Here is a 12,851-nt window from a genome sequence, read left to right on the forward strand (position 1 = left end):
TTCAAATCCCTTTCATACACTGTCATCGTCTCCTGAAGTGGGTAGTGGCAGGTATTTTATTACCATTTTAACATGTCTTAAATTAAAAAGTTATTTGTCCAAAGTCATATACTAGCCAATATTAAAATGTCTTTTTATAACTACTTCAGAACCTTTTGCTTTCACCTAGTTAAAAAGCCCTTTGTTTAACAAAGGAACCATTGCTTTAACGAAACAATTTCTGTCTGAAGGACCTTGTACAATTTATTTTGGATTCCTTCATGTTTCCTATGAATTTCATTTTTGTACAATGTTCCTAATTCTACTAAGGGGAACCTACTTTCCCTTTTTATTAAAATAAGCTAGATTTAGCTTTGTTTCAAAATACTTGACGGTTGACAGTGATTGTCATATACTGAATTGGTGGTGGTGTTTAATATATTTATAGAATCTTCATATAAGAGATGATAGTATATAGTCAGCCTCTTGATTTTGAAAGGACTTTCCCAAACTAATTAACACTCTGGATTTTCTGTAGAGTGTGTTAATGAACAATTGTAAATTAAAATCTTTTTCAAAAAGTGAACCTCTACAACTTAAGGGATTATTCACATCTATATTTTGTGGAAGCTCTTTTGCTGATGTATATGCTTTATGATTTTTTTAAAAAAGTTTTATCTGCCTGATTTATAATAGACTTGCTCTGGTTATAATTTTTGATCGTTAATGAGTCCACAGAGGCCTGATTTGAGAGAAAATTCTTAGTCTTTAAGTTAGTGCCCAGTCCTGGATAGTTAATTGGTTCAATAGTTATTATAAGTCTGTGTAACAATTCTTTTGCAATGTAGTAGACCCAGCCCAACTTCTGTCATGTTTTTATCATGTACGGATAAACAGCTTTTCTCTTAATACCTTAACTAGCCTTTTTGTTTTAAAATAGCTTGCATTTCGTTCTCTTCTCAAATAAAGGAATAAATAAGCACATTTTGCTTTTCTTTCAAGTTAGCCTTGAAATGGAGGCTTTTTAACTTGAGAAGGACAAGCCTTAGCTAGTTTTCCTTGAATTCTTTTTAAGAATAGCCTTCATTTCATTTAAAATTACTAGTTACAAAAGAGACTGAATTTCACTGGAATATAATATGTACTATTTGCCACATTATTTGAAAACAACTTTTACATGTTTATAAAGCTGAATAGATCATTTGCTAAACTTAGCCATTACAAATGAAATTTGGGTTAATGGTCTAGTTAATGTACCAGTGTTCTCTGATAAGCTGTTAGGTTACTTAAAACGTAAGTTGTTATACTTGTAGCATTTGTGCACAATTTTTATAACTTTTAGTTTTAGTTATAACTTTACCAGAATTAGAGCTGTTTGGCCAGATAGCTAACAATCATGTTTCTATTATTCATTATATTATTATATTCATTAATGCTAAAACCTAACATGCCTACTCAAATTGTAGGTCTCTCCCACCCCTACTGTTTAAGAAAGTGCACAGTGAAGTTTGGGAAGTAAGCTTATTCAAGAATTCTTCTTCATATACAAACATTATCTCTTTTTTTCTTTTTGCCACTGGAGGATTTAATTGGCCCTTAATTGTCATCAAACTAGCATTTCTTCCTCTCCAGCTTTTCCTAGGTCCCATCTACTATTTTAGCAACCTTCTTTCTCAGATCAGCCATCATAGTAACTGGAAAATGTTTTGTGTTGCATTATTGAATGAATTTAAGATCTTTATCTCGTAAATTTTGTGAGAGAAATCTGAAGGAAAATTTAGTCAGACAAATATCTTACATCAGTATAGATGTACTTTTCATTTTAGATGTTGTGACAAAAAAGGGAAACTTTCTGACAAAGATGTTAGTTTTAAGAAAATTTTGTCATTTAAAAAAAAATTAGATTTCTTGGACCTACAACCTGTTCTTCAAACTTAAAGTCTAAAAATTTACAGCAAATTAGAATGGTATATAGTTGCCAAGTTAAAGTTAATCATTCACTAGGGGATCAAACCAGCATTTTGTGAAAAAGGCTGCTTTGCTTCTCATCTGAAGGAAGGCTCATGTTTTACTGGAGGGTTGGGGAGGCTGCAGTGTTAGTCCTACTGTTTAGGCTGGCAATGTCTGGCCGTAACCACAATCTCACTAGAAATGCCTACAGGCTGAAAGGAATGAAAATGAGGCAACTACAGCCAGTTAAGGATCCCTGAGGTACCTCCCACATCCCTGTGGCATGTACTGGACATTTTAGAGGGGAAAAAAAAAAACTACATACACATTGACAAGCACATTGAGTCACACAAAATCAAAAAAAAAGCTTTTATTTAACAGAAATTCAGAATTGCAATACAATTTTAAGTGTTCATAAATTAGATAAAAGTTCACAAATGGGATGCAAAATGTTTACTTTGACTACTGTATATTTATATATCTGTGTATGTATACCACACACATACACACACGCACACAACACATACAGCTAAAATCAATCACTTTGTCTAATTTCATATCCATACAAAAAAATAAGATCACTCCTTGATTAAAAGTGGCTCTAGTCTAATAAAAGCCAATATTGTAACAAACAATGGAGGGTCTATTTCCCTTTGCCATAACTAAGTTTTACGTTTAATTCTCAACAGATACTCAGATTCCCATGCTAAGTGGAATCTGTACTGGAATTTAAAAAAAAAAAAAACATTTACGAAAACATGCCTAAAATCCAAATAGTTGAGTTTGGAGATAATTAGGGAGTTCAAAAATTGATAATTAACTTGTAGAACAAGCAAAACTCTGCCATTTTAAGTATGTAATACTGATAAACTCCAAAAAATTTTTTGCAAATGTTACTCTTTCTGAACATTAGAAACCTTGAAGACTGACATTTAACTAATGGATAGTCAGGCTTAAACTACTTAGGACTCCTACCCAAATGACAACCCCAGCTGGATCAGAGATTAGACTGGGATTGGGATGGATTTGGAGTTAATTTGTTTACAGTTTGCTCCTATATTTCCTTTTGAGACCTAATCTAGAATTATTTTTGTGAAATACATGTGTCCCTATCATGAATATACATTAATTTCTCATAATAAATGAAGGTTCCAAAGAGGAATCTTAATTTTGTAATCTTAATTTCCCTTAATACCATTTGTCTATTTTCTTCAGTTTGTTAGAGGCAAACCAACAAGCCTAACTCATTAAATTACGATATATATCCCAGTCGAGAAAAGCTTTTATTTGGTTCATCACAGCTAAGGTTTGGCTTCTTGTATTTGTTTTTAAGTTAAGTGACCAAATTTTAGGGTAAGTGGTGATGAGAACAAAGATCACAATGGAAAGAGGCACAAGATGGCTGGCAAGTTAGATAAAGCTATACATTTTAGAATATAACTTGGTCACTTTTCCACAAAATGGAAGTTATTTTGCTAACTTCCAGCTTTCAGTGATTCTATTGTAATGAGTTAGCCATTTGCTTAACCCTACAAATTAAATCCAATATTGACAAAACATCCATCTTCAAGTTTTCTTAACAAATATATGCAATTCTAATTATAAAGTGTCTACAATACATTTGCACATTTTCAAAGTCTAACATACACATAAACTCACTGGCACCTCCAATTATGTTAATGCTCTCAACTCGCCTATACCACAAACTAATGTTTTTTAACTTGTAGAGAGCCTACATAGATTGAAAAGGAGAAAAACAAGCAAGCCCAGCAGCAATACCAAGAAAGAAACCAGAAACTAACTCCTTACTTCCTTTTGCTTTTTGTGTCGGTTGTTTGGAAAACACTAGATGCAGACATAAGGTTTTCTATATACTGTCCAAGAACTTGGTTTTCTGATTTCAGTTTCAGATTCTCCTCCTTGACTGCATCTACTCGTGCAGAAAGATCTAACAAAAAATTTAAAAACAGCAATAAATTGTTTGAAAAAACTCCACATTATTTCACATACCAGTCAATAAATGCTCCAGAAATTTCATTGTAATAAACTATCTGGTTTTCTCATTTCTGTTTTATCCTAGAGACAAAGGAAAAGCTGACTAAGTTAACACCAGAATGGATTTTTAGTAAACAAAATATATTTATTAACCTAAAAAATCATGTGATTTGAGCAGGCTGTGTTTTGAGGCAAGCCAATAACAGGGCATAATACAAAAAAGTTGTACTCCCACTTTTGTAACATTCTGCAAAGCTTTTTACTTGCAGATATGGAAATGCAATGGATAAATTTATCAATAAGTGGCCATTACTAGTCATACGATGTTCAAATAGGCCAATTATGTCCTAGAAAGTAATGTTAAAAAAAAAGTAATTTTACCATCAAACTCCGGCTTATTCAAACCATATTGCTTTTTTTGACAAGCATATCTTTTCCCATTCTGTCACAGTATGTACACATTTTACATTAATTTTCAATAGATTCCTATACTAAACAGAACTACACTGTAATAAGAATTTATTTTGCTAAAATATGCCTAAAATACCAACAGTTGGATTAACAGGCAAGTTGGGAAGAAAGGTTGAATTAAAAAAAGATGGGTTTCAATCCCAGCTCAGTCACTTAGTAATCATGTGATCATAGGCAAGTCACTTAGTCTCTGAATTGAAGTGGTGGTAAATAATACTTGTACTACAAACTACCTCACTGGCAGCTGTGCTGTACGTGAATACTGTCGCCTCCTCGTTTCACGTATACAGGGTGAAGCGGAATAGAGAGCCAGTTTTGAAGAGTGCAAGGCTTGGGTTCAACCATAAGGCCTGTGTAACCTGGGCAAGTCACTTAGTCTCTCAATGCCCCCATAAAAATCACAAAAGTTGCACAGAAGGTACTGACCTGCATCTGTAGAATTTCTTCCTATACCAGTGAAATTACAGGTTCAATCCCTATCCCTGAAGTCACCTCATCTGGAAACCATATTAAGCTTCTCTAACATCCAACCTTATAAACTTCAAAGGTTCCATGCAACTCCTAATCATACATTCAAATTAAATAATGTGAATTCTACTAAAGAAAAACTTAGAAAATTAAAAGAGATTTTAATAATAAAAATCAGAGAGATTAAATATGTCCCATGTGTCATCTTTATTTTCTAGATTTGAGATTTTTCTTAGGAAAAGATAATACATAGGTGTTAGTGAAAATACTCCTCTCTCATGGGCACTGAGAAATATTAACACAAAGAACATGAATAAGGGAAAAATATCTGGTGAGTAGAATTTTTAAAAATCCAGCTACCTTCACGTAGGACAAAATGGGAAACGGAGTTCCAAATACAAGACAGAAGCAAGAACTCAATCTGATAAAAGCAGAAATTGAACTCACAAAGCATTTTTTATGTATTATTTCTTTTGAGCCCCACAACAACACAAGGTACTACAGCTAGTATTATTACCTCCATTTTGTGGATAAAGAAACCGAGGCTGACTCACCTCTGATAACCCAACTAGTAACAGTCACTGATGAATTTTAGCTCAAGTCTCTCCTAATTCAAGTCCAACTCTTTTCACTATACCTTACTACCTCTCCATATTTGAGAGACACGCCCTTTCCTTCTGTCCAAATATCTCTGCTGACTTAGGAAGGGCAACAAAGTAAGCAATGCATCCCACAAGTTTTGGGTTTTTTAGGGTTTTTAAGGTATTCACCTAATATGCTGTACACTGCCAGCGAATCCTGTTGACAGACATCATTCAAGAAAACTACAATAGGTAAGTTTCTAACCTTCAAGGGTGTGCTGCAGTTCCAACACCTGATTAATAAGTCGTGTTTTCTCTTCCAATTCCACCTGATTCTCAGCCTCAACAGCTGCGGTTAAAAGAAACAAATTAAGATACTAATGGCTATGGAGCAAAATCAGCCATTAAACAATGAACCAGGATAAAAGCAGTAACCATACCATCCATGTCAGCATTCATCATCCTAGAATGTAAACTTTCTCTTGAATATAGTGTCCTTGATGAATATTCTGCAATAGGAAAAAAATAAGAGGCATATTTGTGTAAGAAAAACTTTAAGGTGGTTGTTTTATATGTTGTATCATGACTATGTAAGAGGCAGCCTGGCAAAATGATTAGAAAAGCTGGCATCAGAGCCAGGAAGACTTGGGCAGAAGTCTTACATGTGATGGTAGGCAAATCATCTAACCTCTTAATGTTTCTAGGCCAGAGATCAAACGCACAGGCCACAACACCCTGCAGCTTGAACCAGATTAAAATATAATTGGTAAATATTTAACAAAATAAAGACACAAATAAAGAATACATTTTAAAACTAAGTTAATATGCAATCTGCAGAGGGCCTTACCTACAATAGTCGATCCCACCACTGTTCTAGGCAACTTCTCTTAAAAACTCTTTAAGTTTCAGAGAAATTGCAGTCCTTCCTTGGTAGATGACTTTTTGTTCATCTGGGAATTCACTATACCAGTGAAATCGGAAGTCCAGTCCTTACCCCTATCCCATCAGATGACCAAACAAAGGTCCTTTCACTCTTGAATATGGGCTGTTTCTATATAAAGGCCCAAACAAATATGGGGGGAGGGGAGAAAAGAGGGAATGAATCTTGAATATTGATTCAGCTTTGCAGTCTTTGGCATAGGATTCAGTATTGTCAAAAAGCAATATGGATAGAATAAACTGGAGTTGATGTTAAAATATTGCATTATTTTCTAGGACATTGGCCTATTTGAGCATCATGTGAACGCAATAATAGTCACTTTTTGATAAATTTATCCTTTGCCAGGAAAGAACAAAGCAGCATCAAAGAGCCATTCATCTTAGGACCCTTGGAAAGTTCCTCTACAATAGAAGGCTGCCACTTGGGCATTATCCTCACAGTCACATGTGCTTTAACAAATATTACTTCAAGAGAGATGCGGGCAGGAATAAATGCTGTAAACTTCTAATACAAGTGACGCTCTTGTGTGTAGTTTTAAAAACTAAAACAAATATGGTTTGGCATGTGGGGAGGGGAGGAGTGTATAATACAAAGCAGGTAACCCAAAATTCCTATTTAGGAAATGCATTATTGTTACCCTATTTTTCTAGTGTAAAATTAAAATTAGATTTCAGTCACTAAGCATATAATGTCTGTCAGCACGGACAAAAAAAGATTTAAAACATGCCAGATTGTAGGGAAATAGTTGCTAGGAAGGAAAGTGAGATCTTAACCTCCCCCCTTTCTTAGAAAGCCTGTACTTAAACCCTACCATGCCCTCAAACTTTCTATTTGGGTTTTCCCAATGCTTTCTCCCTGATCTGCTTATTTGTCCACTATCAGTCACCCTCTGCCAGATCACTGTCTGTCTCACCTTCTGTGTAGCGAAGTAACCCACCAATCTATCTTGGACCTCTTCCTCTCTACATCCTTGGGGATTTCATCAGCTCCCATAGATTCAACTAACCCCTGTAGACCAGGAAGAGACTGGTGATTATTTAGTTCAACTCTCTCATCTTACAAGTGAGGAAACAGGTCCAGAGAGGTGACTCCAAGTTCCATGACCTTTACATTACACCATCACTCCCACATATACATATCCACCCCTAGTGGGTCCTGAGCTTGTGTCTCATGCTACCAAAGGGATGGAAGTCTAGACAATTTAATCTCAACATCTTCCAAACACTCCCCCTAACTCCCTAACTCCCCTTTTCTGTTGAAAGTACTGCATCCTTCCAGCCACAGATTTACAACGTTGGAGACAGCTTCAATTCTACCCTATCCTTCCCCTCTCCCTAACCAAATGTCAAGTCTCAATTCTATCTCAAGATCTCTCCCTTTCTGTTTACAGACCATCACCTCTGGTCTCCTAATCCCTCTCCCTGCCTTCAGTCTTTTTCCTCTCTAATCTAATACAACGCATGAGGCTTCCAAGTTGATGTTACTAAAGTACAGATGAAACCATGTCATTTTTTTCTCTAAAGAAGTTCCAGTGGCACCCAACTGCCTCTGATAAAATATGAACTCCTCTGGCAGGGAAAGCCCTTTACAGTCTGGCTCTGGCCTACCGTTCCACATTTACTGCTCATTACTCTTTCACATGTACTGTGTACAGGCGAACCAGTCTACTTGCTGTTCCCTATAAAAATTATTCCATTTTTCATCTCCATGAGTGTGTACAGTCTCCCACATGCCTAGAGTTTATTCACCCTCTTAGAATTCCTAGCTTCCTTCAAGGGTCAGCTGAAGTGTTACTTCCTGTAGCAAGCCTATCATATTATGTTACTAGTTCCTTCCCCTACCAAGAAATTAATTTACATATATTTTGTACTTCCTTATGTGTTCATGTTGTTTTCCCCCAAAGAATATAAGCTCCTTACGGGCAGAAATGGTTTCCTTTTCTCAGTTTTTAGCACAGTGCTTGTTGAATGAACTGTGGTAAAACAGGTTTTACCACAGGTTTTATTACCATATGGGAAAATTCCAACAAACTGACTTAAGAAAGAAAAATTTGTTTCCAGACAGAAAAGTCAGTCAACAAGCATTTATTAAGGGGCAAAGCATTGAACTAAGTGGTGTGGATACAAAGAAAGGCAAACGAAACAGTCCCTGCTCTTAAGGAGCTCCATCCCAAGGTTGAAAGGAGTCATGGTTGTAAAAAGGAAGTTTTTTTTTTTTTAATGGCAGTCATCTTTCTTTTTAGAGTAGGTCAGAACATTTTAATACAGAATCATCTGCAGTAATTGTCTTTTGTGACATGATTCAACAATTGGTCTGAATATGTCACGTCTAGGATTTTATGTGTTCATATCCTTTCGTAATTTTGAAGGCAAAATGCAATAGGCTGTACTGTTCTACTACTCAGGACCACAGGATCAAAGAATTAGAGGTAGGAGCAACCTCAGAAGTCAGACAGTCCAACTCCCTCATTTCAGAGACCAAGAAACAGGCCCACAGAGATTAAGTGGTGATGTACTAAGTGGCAGAGTTAGGAATGAACCTTCTTGGACTAAATCCAGCCTTCTTTTTACTCATAATAAATTTATTTGCAAAATGACACATGAATATTTTGGCCAGAAATTCAGGCTTAGTATAGCTTTGTGTGTGTGCACCTTCCAAAGTGATCATCAACTCCCAGAATGCTAAATTTACAATGAGATAGTAAGGCCCTTGAGGCCCAATTCTTCCTTCACTCCAACATATAAATGGAAATGACAGTCTGACAAAAAATTCAGATTAACTTATCTCAACTGTAGAGAAACATTAATTCTAAGATGAAATTTGGAATTTTTGGATCTAACCCAAGATGAACTATGGTTATTTAAAATTCAGGACTCCTATGGTCATTTTGGAACTGTCCTGGGTAGCCTTGAACTCCCAGGTCGGCTGTGAAACTGAACTGACCTTCTCTGGTCCTGATCAGGTATGAAGACCTACAGGTTTTCTCAACCACAACTCTCATGTCCACTTTCGGCCAACCCTAGGTACCACATAATAATTCAAAATCAAATTAGCCTTGGTAGCACAAGGTTCTGAACACAAGTTCAGGACAAGAGAGAGAGAGAAAAAGCAATAGTATAATCCATTTGTGACACTGAATTCAACTCCCTATCTGCCCATAAATTTCAAAGCTAAGTACTACCACCCTTCCTAAAAAAATAGTCTATATAGTATTTTCCAGTATCAACAAGTCTGCTATCTTTTAAAGCACTATAAACCTCATATCACTGTCTCACAGAAAATGGCTATAGCTAAAAAACTCTAGGTTACAATCTACATGTTAGCATGTTTCTCACTGATCACTTCTGTCATGACTTTTCCCCACTTTACTCCCAACTAATGGCACACTTGCCTTCATTCAAATTCAATTTTATATTCATACTCTACACTCTTCTCATCTGTTATAATCAGCTACAAGATACCTTAATCCATCATCTGATCCAGCCCTCTCACGTTAGAGTAGAGAAAGCAAGAGGTCCTGGGAAGAGAAGTGATTTACCCGAGGTCACCCAATTAGTATGTAACAGAGGGTGGTCATAACCTGTGCCTTTTGACTCAGTCCAGCATCCTTTCTGGCACACTATGCTACGACCTTTCACTTAGAGGCGAAGGATAAGATATTGGCACAAACTGTAACATGGGCCCAATACATTATTTACCTGATAGTTTATATGTACCCCGTCTCCAACATGTTTTTCCCTTCAAATGTAAAATATAATACCAAAATTTGCCTTTTTAAACTTTACTTGCTTTTAACAGGGTTACCTCGTTCCCTAAACTACTGCCATTAGCTTCACCTAGGTCAGTCTTTTTTGTTGTGTCTCTAGTTTCAAATTTCAGACAGGGTAAGCAGAGGGATCTGGTGAGTTCATCAGAAGTACCCCAGGAAGGGACTATATGGAGCTATACGTATATACATACGTATATGCATATATACGTATACACTCTCATACAGATAGCTTTTACATATACATAGATGAACAAAATATATTACTTCTCCAGGGTCTATAGCTATACATATATACACAGGCATACATACACATATGGCTTTTACATACATATGTAAATATATTAATTCTCCAGGAAGGGGCTGTATGTAGCTATACACACATACGTGCATGCATACACACGTGTATAGATGCATATATACACTCATACATATAGCTTTTACATACAGATAAATGAAATGCACATATTCAGCTTACATACAGCTTAAGTTTCATAGGATTTAGAGCTAGAACGGCCTTTAGCCTGGTCAAACGCCCTCATTTTTAGGATGAAGAAAACAAATAACCCCCTAACCACGCTGTCAAAGCTTGCAGGAGGCTCCCTGCCCGGAACACGGTGGGGATTCCCCAGCTGTGGCCCGACAGTTACGGGCTACGCACAGCAGATGTTCGGGACGCCACCCTGGGGGGGGTGGGGGGGGCCGGAGAACCCATCAGGTCCGACCCCCTTATTTCACAGACCACGAACAACAATGGGGCAGCAAAGCCCAGTGGCTAGCTAAGGCGGCCAGGGCAGCCTCCCGCGCGGCGAGGTGGATGACCGAGTAGTTAAGAGTGCTGGACTTGGAGTCGGGAGAGCCCGAGTTCAAAGTCGACCCCTTAACCTGTGTCCCTCGGTTTCCTCAACTGTAAAATAGGGGTTACAGCGTCAGGGTCACCTACCTTGCAGGGGTGCCGTGAGGCTCGAATGAGATATGTCAAGTGCTTACTTCAGCACAGTGCCCGGCACACAGTAGGTGGTTTTTTCCCTTCCTCCCCTCCCCTTCCAGGCCCGTCACTGAAGCTCTCATTGCTAGGTTACAGAGCGGATGCAGAGGGGCATCGGCGACGGTGGTTTCCTACCCCACGGGTCGGGGAGTCGTGGTCGTGCCAGTCGCCTTTCTGAAGCGCCCGACAGTGTCACGTGCTCCAGACCCACCGCCCCGTATAGGTACAGGGAGGGTCTATGACCCCCATTTTACAGATGAGGACAATGAGGCCTAGAGCGGGATTCTCCGCCTGCAAATGCCGTGCGAGCTCCTCGCAGGCCGGCACCACCTCGCTCACAGCCTCCGCGCCCCGCCGCCCCTCCCCCCACCCCGGGGCCCCAGCGCCCCGACCTCCCACCGCCGGGGCCCTCGGCCGCCCCCCGCCCTCCGCCTCTCTCCCGAGCTCGGCTCGGCCCAGTTCCGGCGACTCCTGTCAGCTCGGCTCGCCTACTCAGTCCCCGCGGCCTTCAGCGCCTCCTACTGAGGACTGCTCCCGCCCGGGGCCGGCCAGGCCCCTGCGGGGCCTCACCTGCCGCCGGAGGCGCCGGGAAGGGGGGAGGGATCACACGACGCCGAGGTCTGGAGCCCAAGCCCTGAACCCAACAACCAACACCAACAGCCCCGCCTCCGCCGCCACTGAGCATGCGCCTGATGCCGTGGCCCTGATTCTCTCTCCCCCTCCCTCCGCACGCCGCTACCAAGCCCCCTCTCGTTTGCCCCTGCGCCTGCGCTTTGCCTGGCTGCCGCTCCTAACGGCTCCTTTACCTGCGGTCGGTTGTTCCCGAGCCCGCTCCAGTTCGCGACTTTGACTCCCAAAGCTCCGGGGAAGGGGAGACGGGCAGGAGCGAGGAGGAGAGGAAAGAGCGAGGCACCCCGGAGGTGCGGACGGCCAATCAGGAGAGGGAGGATGGGGGCGGGGCGAGGCGGGGCGGGGCGGAGGGAGGCAGAATTTAGGCTGCTCCCGCAGGGATGCTCTCAGAGGCAGCGGGACCTGAACTGTGTCTTGTAGCTGGAGCTGCTGGGCCTATGAAAGGCGCCGAGTCGCCCTGAGCTTCAGTACCCCAGCTGTAAACGGAGGGCGATTGATTGGCATGGCGTCTGAGGCTCCATTCTGCTCCACAGATCTGGTCCTGTGATTCACCCCGAGGTCTCAGTTTCCTCCTCCAAGGCCCTTTGCCCTACCCCGCGATGTCAGGCAGCTGCTTCTCGGAAATGAAGTCCGTTCAGCCTCCGGGGGCCGAGTCAGTAAATGCAGCCCGCGCCACTCGGGGTCTTAGGACAGGAGTGGTTTGTTTTTGCTTTGTTTTGTTTTTTGCATCGACTGCAAGAGGTTGCATCTATTGGGAAAACTATACCTTCTCTGCTAAAAGGAGCACAGATGAGAATCCCAGGGCCCCCTACAGTGTCCTCCCCTGCCGGGCCAGAGGGGATCCTCAGATCAACGGGAATCCAGAAACACGTGCGGGGCGGAGCAGGATAACCATGTTAATATAAATAGGATCCTAGATTTAGACCCGGGTGGACCTAAAAAGGCACTGAGCCCCTTCTTGATCTCAGAGTGGAAAGAAACGGGGAGGGGGGGGGGGGAGAGAGAGAGAGAGAGAGAGAGAGAGAGAGAGAGAGAGAGAGAGAGAGAGAGACAGATTGAGAGATTTGAAGGCAGGGCCTCTCA

At 40.3% G+C, this 12,851-nt stretch overlaps 1 protein-coding gene across 5 annotated transcripts; it reads right to left on the bottom strand.

The window, feature by feature from the left end:
• Positions 1-2,284: 2,284 nt before the first annotated feature.
• Positions 2,285-12,076, bottom strand: SCOC (short coiled-coil protein). Of its 5 annotated transcripts, none has more exons than XM_036764594.1 (4): positions 11,945-12,076; positions 5,885-5,953; positions 5,710-5,793; positions 2,285-3,877 (listed from the first exon to the last, which is right to left on the bottom strand). In XM_036764594.1, exons 2-4 carry the CDS (start codon positions 5,904-5,906, stop codon positions 3,735-3,737), a joined length of 249 nt encoding a protein of 82 aa, XP_036620489.1. In that variant the 5' UTR covers positions 5,907-5,953; positions 11,945-12,076; the 3' UTR covers positions 2,285-3,734. The 5 variants fall into 5 exon arrangements, with proteins under 5 accessions (XP_036620489.1, XP_036620488.1, XP_036620492.1 ...); XM_036764593.1 differs by having other exon boundaries at positions 11,709-11,952; XM_036764597.1 differs by lacking the exon at positions 11,945-12,076 and adding an exon at positions 11,631-11,722.
• Positions 12,077-12,851: the final 775 nt, after the last annotated feature.

The sequence above is a fragment of the Trichosurus vulpecula genome, chromosome 6 (assembly GCF_011100635.1).
Source record: "Trichosurus vulpecula isolate mTriVul1 chromosome 6, mTriVul1.pri, whole genome shotgun sequence".
Classification (NCBI taxonomy): Eukaryota; Metazoa; Chordata; class Mammalia; order Diprotodontia; family Phalangeridae; genus Trichosurus; species Trichosurus vulpecula.